General features: G+C 41.3%; 1 protein-coding gene across 3 annotated transcripts; it reads right to left on the reverse strand.

Annotated features, from left to right (window-relative positions):
- Positions 1–2231: 2231 nt before the first annotated feature.
- Npy5r (neuropeptide Y receptor Y5) lies at positions 2232–10748 on the reverse strand. Of its 3 annotated transcripts, none has more exons than XM_036166538.1 (2): positions 10384–10748; positions 2232–4450 (listed from the first exon to the last, which is right to left on the reverse strand). In XM_036166538.1, exon 2 carries the CDS (start codon positions 4439–4441, stop codon positions 3041–3043), a length of 1401 nt encoding a protein of 466 aa, XP_036022431.1. In that variant the 5' UTR covers positions 4442–4450; positions 10384–10748; the 3' UTR covers positions 2232–3040. The 3 variants fall into 3 exon arrangements, with proteins under 3 accessions (XP_036022431.1, XP_036022432.1, XP_036022433.1); XM_036166539.1 differs by having other exon boundaries at positions 2232–4453; XM_036166540.1 differs by lacking the exon at positions 10384–10748 and adding an exon at positions 10281–10333.
- Between the last annotated feature and the right edge of the window lie 4330 nt (positions 10749–15078).

Here is a 15078-nt window from a genome sequence, read left to right on the forward strand (position 1 = left end):
CAGGTTAAGTAGTTGTTTAAAAGTAATGAGGTTGACTGTTGATAATTCCATCTCCATCTGCTTCCCCCAGTCATGGTTTTAGGAGGATGCTGTTGAAGCAGTAATGATGCCAGGTCCCGGGAGAGAACTGAAGCACAGTAATGTAATCAGCCCTTGAGCAGTGGAGAGATGACCGAATCAAGATTGTTGAACTCATGAAGCAGGGCTTCACTGAAGAAATTATCACTCATGATAACTTTCTAAAGCCAAGACTCCCAGCTTCAGTGGCTTCTAGCCAACAGCCCATAGAAACTTAACTTTCAAATATTAAGAACATTTAGTTCTAGCTAAGGAAGATAAATTGCTTCCTTTGAGTTCAATAGTTTACCAGCCTCAAATTAGTTTACTTGGTTTAACTAAATTCATCAACCAACAACTATAAATTCTGAGAAGCTTAGCAGCTACTGTACATTTTCTGCTGATAGGTTATCTAAGGGAATGGAATATGTCCCCACGGATTGATCTTTGTTCTTTATTGGTCTTGCTTTCCATTTCACCTAACAGAAAACCTTGAACTTGGTTACCCCAGCTAGAGAAAATGAGAATGCTTATTGCTTTAAATAAGAGGTCATTCTTCTTCATCCACAGTGCGACATTAGTTTGATGCAAACACTGCAAGATCGTTTTCCCAATTGAAACCTGGCTTCCAAGGACAAACCTGCTGACTCCAAACATAGCTTTAGTGTAAGCCACACACAGCACAGAGAAATGGGAAAATACAGTGAGAGGCATATTATCAGGAAAAAATAAGCAGGAGCACTGAGCATGAAAAATAAGGAGGCTATATAGCAAGAGGGACCCTAGGATGACTGTGGCTTATAATAAGTTTTAGTTTTACTCAATTACTGGGCAAGCCTCAATCAAACATTTCACTATTAGGGTAAGAATTTATACTGTAGTGATCTGATAATAGAAAAATAAATATTAATTAAAAAATAAATAAATGAGGAGGAGGAGGAAAGCCAAACCAACTTAGGTTCCTCCCCTTTTCAGCAGTGATGCAAACAGGTGGGGATGATCTTAATGTAACTTCAGATGGGCTACAGGAGAACAGCGCGAACAGAGCCTGAGGCTGCAGTCATCTTTGAAAGTGTAGAAAGAGCTGGAGAGCAGAATGGGCCTGTGCAGACATGAGTGAGATACTGAAGGGTGGTATGGCAGACAGAGGCCTGAGGAAGCCATGCTGCTGGTACCTGTCCTTGGAGACCCATGTGAGAAGTTCATTAGTTCTCATAAATCTCAAGGATGAATGTAAAGTGTCCCAACAGTTCCCAGACTTGACAAAGGGTGAGGTCCCCAACTGCATAGCAAGGTTCGAAAAGAAGGTAGACAGGGGCTGGAGTGATGGCTCAGAGGTTAAGAGCACTGGCTGCTCTTCCAAAGGTCCTGAGTTCAATTCCCAGCAACCACATGGTGGCTCAGAGCCATCTATCATGAGATCTGGTGCCCTCTTCTGGCCTGCAGGGATACATGCAGACAGAACACTGTATACATAATTAATAAATAAATCTTTGAAGGAGGAGGAGGAGGAGGAGGAGGAGGAGGAGGTAGACAGCCTAATCTTGGAAAGATGTGATTAAGTGTGGCTGAGACACAGTACTAAAGTTATCCTCTGGCTGCAGATGTTGCTCCTGGGACCATATATTATACAGCAGTAAAAAGACTAGTGTAGCACAGAAAATTCAGCTCAACAGGAGCCACCAGAGACCACCTGGGGACCCAGCACTGTTTTCCACACCATAGGAAAACACAGATGTTTCTTCTGTGCATAGACTTCTTTGAGGAAGAGGAACAGTGTGGGCAGAAACCGCTTGCAAAGCTATGGGGCTTTTAATTGAGCAAACACAAGAACTACCTGTTACTTGCAAACCTAAAGGGTCTTTCTGTAGGTGGGTTGTTTGTTTTACCGTTTTCCCTTGTGGTTAGCAGGAATCAATGCAAGGGAATGCTTAAATCAATTATAAGTACTGAAGACATCAATACTATTTATGCATCTGGCTTATATGTGCAATAATCCATTATTTTTGCAGGGACTTAGCTCCATCTCCAGTTCCTCACACAAAACCAAACAAACAAGTAACAGTAAGAACGAATGAGCTCCAGTGAAGAAACGTGTCAAATAGAGAAGTTTGCCTTCATGTTAGCAAGACAACATGATACCTAACATGTACACAACACAGAAATAACATGAAACCTGTTATTTACTTTTATTTTATATTAACAACTAACTAATCATACTGTTGTAGACTCCGAAAGTAGTCTTATAAGTATTTAATAATTGTAAATACAGACACCATTTAGACTTCAGGTTTGAGGACGTAAAAGACTGATGTGAAAACAACCTTTATTTGACAGTGTTTAATGTGATATAAATCTAAACAAGATTTAACATCTATTTGTACTTGATAATTACTTATTCATAGTAGGACAGCCAGGTTAGACTGACAATTTTTCCAATCTTCAGTAATAGGAGAGAATCATTCTTTGGTAAATTTGTAATCATGATTTAAGCATATATCTATAATATAGTTCAGACTTTGGGGCATATTACATATTTGTGTACTTTTATAAAAAATGATTAAGAAGCCCATGAAATAGAAATGAGGATAGCTAGATATAGTAGAAATTCCTTAAATCTATAGTTAAATACTCTTTCTTATAAGAACCTTTTTGCTTCTTACATCTTTGTACAAAAGATCAATTTAATTAGCTATAACTTTTACATTAAACAAAAAGTACTACCCATTTATCACCAATGACATGAAGTGGAAGGCAATGTAACTACTTTAAAACATGACGTTACAGACTAGATTGACATTGACTCTGTACAACTAACTGAATTAAGCATATTACAACATTGAAATCATCTTACATATGTTATGAACTGGCATCAAGATCCAGAAGACATTCACATAAATTAAATGTGTACATACACCCTTTAGCACGGATGTGTATTTTAGACGATCTCAACATGTCTCCTTCCCTCGGTCAATGATGAGAATCATGACATGTGTAGGCAGTGTATCAGGGCTCTCAAGTCTGCTTTGATCCCATTGTTAAGAAATCCATACAGGATCGGGTTAAGACAGCAGGACATCATGCCTAACAAATGACAAATGCAGTATACCAGCTTGAAATGTCTGTTGGAGATAAGGTTATCATTGAAATCCGTCACCACGTGGAAAACGTGGAGTGGCATCCAACTCACAGCAAACACGAGTATCAGGATGGTCAGTCTGTAGAAAACACTCCGAGATCTCTTCTTTATCCTAGTGATGGAGCGCTTGACTCTCATCTCACGAGCATCTGAGTTTTCTTCAGGTTTCACCTCGAAGCAGGTCGGGACCCCCGGAAGGACCTTACTGGATGAAGAGAGCTGACTTCTCACTGAGCCCAGGTTTGCTGGGACTGCTGGGCGCTTCTCCAGGGAAGGTCCTGCTGGGGCGGGTAAGACGCAGGCTGTCTTCTTGCTGTACCGCCTCCTGTGCTTTCTGATAAACGAGTAACTCCACTTCTGGCTGCTGGGGGGTTTCGCCTGGTTCCCACTTTTTTTGGATGGATGAAGCGTTAAGTTGATCATCTCATTTTCCTCCAGTCTGTTTTCCTTGTGGGACAATCCACAGCTTATACTCCTGCAGACGCTAGTGTGACTTACCGTCAAACAAACTAAAGGCAGAATATACTGAACTAACAATAAAGAGATTGTGAAAGCAATTCTGTAGGAATCGGAAGGCCATGACTCCACACACAGATACTTGCTGCTCAGCAGTGCTGAGCCAAAGGTTTCCTTAAGTTCCACAAGACTGTGAAACACCGGGAGGGGAGAGCAGATGGCAAAGCCCAGGGTCCAGACAGTAGCGATCAGAAAGTAGCCGTGATTTGCTGTTAAGTTGTTAGATATGGGATGCTTTATCATATGGTACCTGACAATGGCAATTGATATTAAAATCAAAGTCGAGACCAAAACTGACACACACTGAAGGAAAGGCATAATATGGCACATGGCTTTGCCGAACATCCACTGATCCAACAAGACAGAGGTCAGCGTGAAAGGCGAGCAAAAAAGCACTACCAAGATATCGGAGAAGGCCAGGTTACCTATGAGAAAGTTCACTGTTGTCTTCTGATTGCGCTTTTTCATAACCGCCATTAAAATCAGTAGATTTCCCATAAAGCCAAGAAGACTTACAAATGTATAGAGCCCAATCAGAAAGTATTGTAAATCATCTACGCTGCCTCTGTAGTCATCCCAGACAGGAAAGGCAGCATTCCGAGCAGCGGCAGTATTGTTCTCTGTACCTCTGTAGTCATCCCAGACAGGAAAGGCTGCATTCTGAGCAGCCACAGTATTGTTCTTTTTGACAACTGTCTTGTTGAAATGCTCTTCGAGTTCAAAATCCATCCTGGAGTCCTGCTTAGAATAAGACCACCTCCATTAGCAGCTTGAAGTAAAATCACACATTGCTATAACTTCAATATACTCAGAAAAAAAGAAAAGAAAACCTAAATTCTAAAGCTTGCCCTCATTCCCTAACAAACCTCTAAGATCATAAAGGACCCTTTATTTGGTTCTAAATTCGGTACAAATTCAGCGTTGATAGTTACAGGAAACTTAAATCTATCACCAGTTTCACACACTGTCAACTCCTGCTCAAGTCAGACTTTGTTTTTCAAATTTATTTCAGAAACAACATAAGAAAAAATAAAAACTTCAAGATATGTAATTTATAATAGCCTAATACTATTATTCTCTAGTCAAGATGCTGAGGGTATGTTAGCCTATAATCTTACCTTTTAAAATTCCTTTCTTTCTTATCAAGATCAAACCTCAAAGTCAGCATCCTGCTTCTATGTTACTCTCTCTAAGTCTCAGGAACTATTGTCGAAGAAGGGTCCGAAGGAACGTCAGAGCCAGCGTAAGCAGGGGAGTGGAGTGGAGAGCTGATGTCAGGGCCAGAGTAAGCAGGGGAGTGGAGTGGAGAGCTGATGTCAGGGCCAGAGTAAGCAGGGGAGTGGAGTGGAGAGCTGATGTCAGGGCCAGAGTAAGCAGGGGAGTGGAGTGGAGAGCTGATGTCAGGGCCAGAGTAAGGAGGGGGGAGTGGAGTGGAGAGCTAACGTCTGAGCATGGCATGGTTGTTGCTCTCTTGAACTGTTAGCAGCTATGATTACTTGCACAAGTTCTGCTGAAGAAGGATGAGAGGTTTGTGCGGCCCTCAACCCTTATAAGCAGTTAATGCGTGATGGGAGAGGTGTAGCCATTGGCAAGGTGCCCCTTCCCCACGCACAGTTCTTCTCTCATGCCTTTGAAAACTCTCCAGGACACACACACACACACACACACACACACACACACACACACACACACACACTGCAGGAAACTGGAATGGGGTACTTAAGAAAAAGGAGAGGGGCGAGAGACAGTTCTGGGGGTAACGTGATCACAATGTGTTGTGTACATGTGTGAAAATATTATAATGAAACATGTTATGGTTAGTTACTACACGCCAATAAAAATATTGTTAAGTCACCTGCCCTAAAGTGTCCCCTTCCTGCTAAGTTGTTTGTGCTCTCTTAGGATGCCCCTGACAGTGAGATTACAGCTATCTGACGCTGGTGTGGTAGTCTACTTCCTGTAGCCTTCACAATGCCTCCAGTTTACTGCATTTGTTGCTAAGTAATGGAAGGTACAAGCTGCCCCTTGCTCTTTGTGGCACCCACCACAACACACGCCACAGTAACTTTATCACTAGGTGTCAAATATTTATGAATGAATAAATATATTCAGATTAAAAAATCTAGTGATCAAAATGTGATCTAGTTCATGCAGTGTTCAAATTTAAGCTCCCCACATATACAGCATTATCCCAGAACCTAAGTGTATACAACATTCATTCATTAAAGGCTTGAGAAGCTAACAGAATAACTCAGGGGTAGTTCTCCATCTTATGATTTGAACCACGGGCTGACCAGTTGTGCTATTGGAAAGCAGATGGCTTGTTTGTTTTTTAATCTAAAAACTACTCATAAATATCAGCTCAAGGAAGATCCCATGATTTCATATTGTCTCCAGAGAGAGTTATATTTTAATTTTAAATGTAGAAGTGAAACTAATGAGACCTCATATGATTTTTATATCAAACGAAAGTGACAATCATACTGTTTCATACCCCTTCATCTCCATAGATTAGAGATACTGATACTGCTCAGTGTAGTGATAAGTAACCTCCAATACATCAGCAAAAGGAAAACAATTCTTTTTAAAATTACTGAGAACTTCTTTGAGACAGGCTGGTCTTGAGCATCCATTGTCCTGCTTTAGCTTCTGAAGTGCTGGGAGTGTGGACAGAATAACGTGTCCAAGGGCACTGTTTGCTTTCAAACAATAGTTTCCTAGTGAAAACTCAATACAGCGATAGTTAACTAACTCTGTTAAATATATACTGCTATAGAACTAGAGATAGGTAGATAGATAGATAGATAGATAGATAGATAGATAGATAGATAGATAGGTAAGTAGGTAGATACATAGACAGGTAGATAGACAGATAATACATTAATATATAGGTGATTGATAGATGATAGACAGACAGACAGATAGGTAGATGATAGAAATACACTCATACACAGTTAAGAAAGACTTTCATTATATAACCACATACATTTACCTACTTATTTCTGCAGTCATAAATGAAAATTACTAAAATAGTAATAAGCAACATTCTCCTTCAATTTACGATGGATCTACAGGTCTAGATTCAATACATTTCCAAACTGGGGATGCTTTTATTAACAGATAATCATTTTAAATTATAACTAACTTGTTTTCATTCAACGCCAAAATTCACATAGTTATTCTTGTATAAGAAAAGTCGTCTTTATGAACTTTTACCACTGACTCCTCGCTGCAGGAATAACTTTCTGAAACCAACCACACCCCTCCAAAGATAAATTAAACCAAAAGCTCCAAACAGTGTTCATTTGTCCTTAGACCCTAACCATTCATTTCCATTGGTTCTGACTCAAGAAAAAGAGGTAGCTGGTGTAGTAGTGACTCACATGGTCTTCTGAATCATCCCACTCACCATATGACTAGACAATAGCCTTCCAGCAAATCCTGTAGGGAAGTCAGTGTGCCTCTAATGAAAGCGGCCTTGACTGGTGCTTCAGCCCCATTTCCTGAGTTCTGGTGACCGCTGGGTCCTTTGTGGCTTGTTCATGATCCTATTTATACTTGGGATGTGCACGGGCTGTTTATAACAATACTCCTGCCTGTCTGTACTTTTGACTCACTTTTTTTGAACCAACCCTTTTCTCTTAAACTTGTGGTAGGTCAGTAGTCACTAATTGGATTTTTCTTCTATGACCAAAGCAAGGATAAGGGACAAAATGGGACAGAGACATCTACAATGGCTTTGTGCTTTCTTGCCACATAACATTCAGAACAAAATTGCTGTCAATTTTTTAGAGAATAGAGAAATGTAGCTTTTTTCTGAAATAAAAAAAAAATAAGGTTTTGAAGGGCTGAGGCTGTAGTCCATTTGCAATATGCTTGCTTGTCCAGCATGTGTGAAGCACAAGGTTCAGGCTCCAGCACAAGCACACACATATGCCTCTACACATAGATAGTTTTGAGTCAAAAGTGGTATATCTCAAAACACGATGTTCCATCTCTTGATTAGATTAGATTAGATTAGATTAGATTAGATTGGATTGGATTGGATTGGATTGGATTGGATTGGATTAGAGATAGGGAAGGTATTCGTTATTTTACCAATAGTGAGAAGCATATTGGATACTAAGTAAATATTTGCTACTAATCATTTTAGAAAGGTAGCTTAACGTTCCCAGATTTAAAATAATAGAAATGAATGGCTCTGAGGATTCTCAGGATACAGTATGACTATGTGTTTGCATATCTATGTCTGTATGTATACACACACACCCCCCCCACACACACACATATATATCCACTGGAATCAGGGGTTTTAAATAGCCAGAAATGAGATTTCTATAAAGACAATAATGATAGTTTAGCACTCTAGCTACTCAAATGCAGTATCTTCACTGATAAAGACACATACCAACAGGAAACTAAAACTGCCCAAAACATTATAATTATTTTTAGTTAAGTAAAGGTATATACCAGACTGCACAGTTTTTACAAAAACATGTATGTTTTAAATATGTGAAAATTACTGTGCATTTATTAAATAGCAAAAAATTACTTTGTTTCTTGGCAGATTGAAGAAATATCTCTGAAGTAGTCATTGGACACGGGAGAAAAATAGACAATAGTATTTCTTTCCTAAATTATTTCTTTATTTTAAGTAGATACCAAAGCTAATTTTAAAATGGAGGCCACTTTAAAGACTATCTGAGTAAAATGTTACTCCATGCTGTTAAGCGAGTCTTTACTGAACACCTAATATGCTCAGTATGCTATTCAGAGTATGAAGATGGCCACACCATCTAAGGTACTCTGAACAGGAGGTACCTTCTGCAAATCTTTGCTCCCTTGAATGACTTCTCACAACTAAATTATAGATTCTGCGACATATGTAGGAGGACACTTTAATTGGTTTCTTTAAAACTGCCTCCTTATAGTAGAGGACAGTTTAACCATTAGGCATTGGACGTAAGTCATCCGTCACAGCTGAAAGTGTGGCGTAGAGGAGCCACTTTGAAATCAAAACAAACAGATAAATAACAAATCAAAAGATCTCCTTGCTTACCCTTACCCCTGTGTTTTTGAAAAACAACAAATGAGTCACAGAAACGTCAGTCTAACTCTGCTTTTCAACAGTGTAATAACAGATTCCTTGCAGTGCAGCTTTACACAGCTTCAGCACTACAGATGACGAAAGCAGCGTCATAGAGAGTCTTAATTCACCTCAGATCAGAAGACATGAAGATGGGGCGCTTTAACAATTACATACAGAAATATTATTGCAGGAAGAAGAATGTCTCAGACCACATGAGTTCTTCATTCCCACCCATTTCTCTGCCCCATTCTCTTTTGGGTGTGGCAAGCTTTCTCGACACCATGATTTCCACCTGAAATGCTGAAGTTCGGTTCCCGGAGTAACAAATGGAGGCGGGGTGTTCATCAAACTGTGGTGACTTTTAAAAAAGTAGTATCTTTGTGAGGGTTTATTGCAACTTTCTTAAAAATCGGTCTGCGTGTGACACAAGCGAAGTCAGAATAAACCTTAAGGGTTTTGAGAAAGTAAGTAAGTTCTTAAAGCAGTAAGAGGAGAAACTGCAGTGAGCCAGAGGATACAGAGAGACGATCTACACATCTAAGAAAGGTTTCTGTTAGGACAGTTCCCTGCTTAGTCAAAATGCATATCATTTTCTTGCACAAGATATCAAAACCTGCAGAAATATTAAATATATATAGTACCCCTCTAGTAATAAAATATCAACTGCCTGTTTGCCTTGCAGAGATGGCAGAATTCCAGGTCTCCACGTATTCTGGTGGTGTGTTGTTCTGCAAGGCAAATCCTGCAAAAATTGGCCCTGGACAAGTAAACACAGTCCTGTTCAGCTAACATGCAAATGCCCACGACCCTGCTACCCATTCTAGACTCTTAGCAGTACAGTCTCACGCTCCTTGAGCCATCTGGAATTTGAAATGCATTCAGTCTTAGGCTGTTGTCACAGATTATGGAAAAGCCTTTTTTTTTTTTTTCCGGCTTCCATCTAACAAGATGGTCTTTGAATTGCTAAACTACAGGTCTGTAAACATACTAGTAAAAATTCCCTTTTCTGGAACTCAGGTGTGTGGATGGCTATTTCCTGCTTGCAGTTGACTTACAGGCCACCTTGCAAACCTAAGTGCACAGCTGTTTCCCGTTGTGTGCCCAGCTGTGGGATAAGGAGGCATCTGGATCGCCCAAGGAACGGATAGACTGCGTCCTGGGCACCGCCTGAGCTCGGCTAGGGCTGACAACCAGCCTGAGCAACCCTTGGGCTGTGGTTCCCCCACCTCAGACGCCCACCAGGTTGCACCCCCGGCTCCCCTAGCCCGGGACAGCGCTTCGTCTATCCCTCCTCCCCATCCTCGGGACCCTTCTGGGAAGACCAGCTAAGGTCTGGCAGAAGCCCGCTCCACCGCGAGTTTGGCACGGGAGGAACCTGCCAAGCAAGGAAGGATTCTGCTGCTAAGGGTTCCCTCGGTCTCCCTTCCCGCCTGACAATTGCGGTTTCTCCACCTCCATCCCCTTTCCAAACCGCGTTACCTCCCGGTCCTCTCCCCACCCTCTTGGAAACCGCAAGATGCTCCAAGACCCAGGATAGGGACGCGGGCTTCGGGTAGGGGCAGGCGAGGCCTGGAGTGGGTACCTCGGATGCCCCGGCCGCCGAGGGTGTCTGGACTCCGGGGTACTCGGCGGAGCGCGGTCGCTTCTGCTCGCGGCGGAGGCGGTGGCGACAGGAGCAGGACCTGGAGGCGGCAGTGGGAAGGAAGGAGGGGCACCGAGCCGCCAGGGTTTTAGAAGCGCCTCGGGAACACGTGACAGTCCCGAGACCCCGGAGACCCGGCTCAAGATCGCCTGCTCCAGGCCCCCTTAACCCGGTTCGGGGGACATCCCAGTCCCAGTCCGTGTCTTCTGTTTGGAGGCCCCAGGAAGCAGTTCTTGGGTTTCAGGATAAGTCCCGCCACCCTGTGTTCTGGTTCCAAGAGTTAACTTAGGGGTCCCACAGATGTCGGCCAGTTCTGGGCTCCATAGTGAGCTGTGTGGGAGCGGGCTTTTTTCTGAGAGCTTTGGTGAGAAAAACCTTCAAGGCCAGGTTTTCTTCGGGGCGGAGGTGGGGTGGGGGAGACAACGCAAATTCCAAGCAGAACATCTACAAACAGAACATAGCTTTCTTTCCTCTCTGACATGAAGAAGTCTAGGTGGGAAGCTGACCTAAACCTTCAGGAAGCACACTGTGGTGCACCATTCAATAAAAGACAATGGGATGACCAACTCCTACTCTAAGAGATGGTAGTGTAGGTGGGATCAAGGGAGATGTTGCTGTGGAAGCTGGGGAGTTTTTGTCGGGAGTGGATCAACCCTTCTCTAGAGCTTTCTGTAACAAAAAGAAGGGTGTGTGTGTGTGTGTGTGTGTGTGTGTGTGTGTGTGTGATTGTTGTCTTTACAAAAATGTAAAGACAACATAAAAAATAAACAAATAGAAACAGACAAATTAAACGCTGTCTGTCCTGCTGTACCAAAGCTTGATTTTCATTTTTAAGATTGCCAGATCTGTATCCTTTTAGCCAGATTGTCTTAGTATTTGGCCAATCACCAGTTGGCAAATAACTTTAGGCTTCTTTCTCTGCTGGGGTGGTGGTGGTGCTGTATGTCTCAGGATGTAGCCCTGCCATAACAACACTGTATTTCCTGCACTACCAGCACTGGCGGCTACAGGCAGGGCTATAGGACAGAAGGTCTGAGTCCACTGAAGATGGCTTTTATCACTTGGGAATAATGCAATATGCTAATCTAACCCCTGGGGCAACAGATTGCTAGCTGTTCCTCAGAGGCCAGAGGATCTTGGCCTGTTTCTGCTGAGTTAACATTCAGTACTTGAGCATGCCGTTCCATAAGCCCAAGTAATCCAAGAACTTCAAAACAATATGATCTGATTCTTTGGAGCTCCATTTCAGAAACACTGTATTCATCCTAGTAGCTGAACACAGCAGGCACCTGAGCAGGCCCTGTGATCCTGCAGTGAAGAAAGAAGGAGGGATGATGTTAAGAATCCCTTTTTGGAAGCAAGGGCTTAGCAAACAAGGACTTGTTCTGAGACTTGCTTAATGCCAGCTGAGGCACAGTTACATACTGTGTGTTGCCAGATAAATCTCTAATCTCCCCTCCCTTGCACAGTCTGACACACGCCCTCCAAACGCACATTTGTGATTTTCAAACAGCTTCTTAGTGACACCCTTTGTGGATGTCTTCCAAAACAGCAGGTTGTGCTACATGCTCCTGCCTATCCCATGTTAAAAATACAAGAAGCTTTCCTATTCCACGCTGTTGTTTTTCTTTTTTGATGATATTTGTGTATCAAAAACACAGGCTCGTGTCTGAGATGACTCTGAACTTACCTGCTTTCCTTCCCAGGAAGTCCACAAACACTCAAGCCTTAAAAGAAAGGGTCAGTGCTAAAGGGCTTGCTGTGCGCGCATGACAACCAGAGGTTGGATCCTCAGCAGCCCCCTTAAAACTGAGCATGCCGTATGCACATATAAGAAGATGAGGATCTGGGGACTCACTGGCAGTCAGCTGAAACAGTGGGCTCCAGGTTCAATGGCAGACCCTGTCTCAACAACTAAGGTGGAGAGAAGCAGAGGAAGATACCTGAAGTCAACCTCTGGCCTCTACACATACATGTACAAGCAAGCACATACATGCATATACCTTACACAATACACACACACACACACACACACACCACAGAGAAAGAGAGAGAGAGAGAGAGAGAGAGAGAGAGAGAGAGAGAGAGAGAGATTGAGAGAGAAGAACTTTTTTCTATAAATCATCTTCTGGTATAAAATATTAAGGATGTGTGGAAGGACCAAATTATTAAGAATTCTTTGTATGGAAGAATTGTAGAATTGAACATTTCAGACACGTGCTGTATAAAAAGCAAGCATAAATGTAAGTGAACTCCAACAGGACTGGAGACTAATCATCATTACATTTATAATACATAATAGAGTAAATTTGTTTCTATTTTATGGATTCCCTTTCAGACAGAGGAAGTATCACTTCTGGAGACAGAAACAGTAATGTCCACCTCTGTTATAGGCATTTTTATAAAATGCTCACCTGGGAAATTAAGTTGGATTTTATGCATGTTTCAAAATGAAGCTGGCTAATTCCCAGTTCCCATGATTCACTATCAGCTATAAAGGACGGCTTATCTGAAAGGATGAAAGCCATGGATCACTGGGGAGTCCTAAGACAAATTAGAGAGCAACCGTGCCTAGGGTAACATTTCCTGAGGAACACGTCTGCGGCTTCTGTGAGGCTGGCACTCCAATTTAATAATAGCTTCCATTTGTGGAGGATGGTTACTAAAATGCTTTGACATGCTCTCAGCTGATGTGCAGTTCTGATACATGAATTTCAGGAGTTGCAAAGTTAAGTAAGCTAGAAAAACGTCGTTTTACGAGGTAAGCTGTGCTTCCTCTGAAATTTCACTCTATTGATTAAGCATTTCTATGGTAAATTGTGGTACATTCAAGTCCTAACCCCTTAAAAGATGTGGAAAGGGCAATTTCAATGTGTCAGGCAACTTTTTACAATGCATTTTTCTGCATTGACATTGGTGGAATAGTAATAGCTGGTGGATAACTTAACATTTAGGGTTTAAAATGAGATAGTAGCCTACTATTGCGAAGCAGTGCAATTATGTTTAAGAAGGATGTTTTCAAAACATTAGCCTGCAGTAGCGTATGCATAGTCATCTTTGTCAAAGAACTCAAAGACAATAGTGTGTGACAATCTTGAGTGGCTAAGGAGGCTCACCATAGTATTTAATTGACTCCTAATAACAACAAATTAAAGCTATTAGGTACACATCTGAGACTGACTTCCAGAGAGATTTTACAATTCATCTTTACAAGTTAATTTTCCACATTTAAAAATGCATGAACATATATGTGATACATGCATCTATATAGCTATATAATTCTACACCATATGTATTTGCAGATAAACACCTAGAATACCTGAATTGTAGCCATGTCATATAGCAAGTTAACAGTGTGGCTTTCAACGAGCAACCTCATCTTTCAGGGTTTATTTTCTTATTCTGTAAAGGGGAAGTGTTGCAACTTGCAGATCTGGAGCTCCCTTTAGGCACCAAAAAGCTAATGATTTCATCCCATTAACAAGCACACATTATAGATATGTTTAGAAATGCATGCCTTGTTTGTATCTTCAGAAATTGGTAGGCATAAATACTGGTTCCCCTTATGTTTCAGAAAAGAAAGTAAAGGCATAAAGGTACAGGACACTATATTGATAAAACTTTCTATTCTTTCTGCAGCTGAGAATTTATAGCTATATTTTATTATTTTTCCCAAGAAAGTGTGGGAGTCTTACATGCCATCAAATCATCCCATGTATTACTATATTATTTTAAAATTTTGTGGCAGTGTATATCTATATATGGTGCATAGAGATTCCTCAGTAGATATAATATTGTATCATGTGACTCCACATACAGATGCTACTGTTCTTCCTTTGCAAAACCCATACTCTTAATTGTATCCTTTAAAACTGGTCTTCCTGAATAAGTTTTTCCAATTGCTATCTAAATTTTCAATGGTTAGTATTTTAACTCTAGTTTGAAGCCTAAATATAGCTCTACTATATTTAAGAGGAATGAAAGGGAAACTATTTATGTTTTTGTTTTGTTTTGTGTGTTGGTTTGTTTTGAATTCTCTTTAAAAAGAATGTTTGGAGAAGTGTTCAAAGTGTTAGCCCAGAAGTAAAAGTTAGCATGGTTGAATCACGTACTCTCCCAAAAAGTATGTTACCACAATGCATTCTTACTCACCATTCCTTCTGGTATTTCAGCTTTTTAAAGTAGGTCATACAGTGGGCAGAAAAAGCTGTGAGACATTTCACCCAGGAGACATCGTGCGCATTTTCAAAGGTAGTAGCATCCATCAGTCAAGCTTATACATATTGGGAAAAACAGAATCAACACACTTTCTATATTGGGGGACCTGTCAGGTATTATTCCATGCTCTAAACTAGAAGAGATGGAGACAAAAATCACTATCTCAGAGACATCAGAGTGTACATGTAAATCTGTGCAATTAATGTAAGTTCTGCCTTGGAAGTAACCCGAGTGTGCTCTAAAAATGTAACTAAGAGTGCAAAGTCAGCTTTGAGAAGGGGGAAGAAGCAGAGGTGAGATGGGGCTTCAACTGAAGTTCCCGGGATTATTAAATTAGACAGACTGAGAGGGTGGGCAAGTAAGATGTGGGCCAAAAGTGTGGAAGGGAGAGAGCGTCCCATACAGAAAAGTGTGAAT

This window comes from Onychomys torridus, chromosome 17 (assembly GCF_903995425.1).
Source record: "Onychomys torridus chromosome 17, mOncTor1.1, whole genome shotgun sequence".
Classification (NCBI taxonomy): Eukaryota; Metazoa; Chordata; class Mammalia; order Rodentia; family Cricetidae; genus Onychomys; species Onychomys torridus.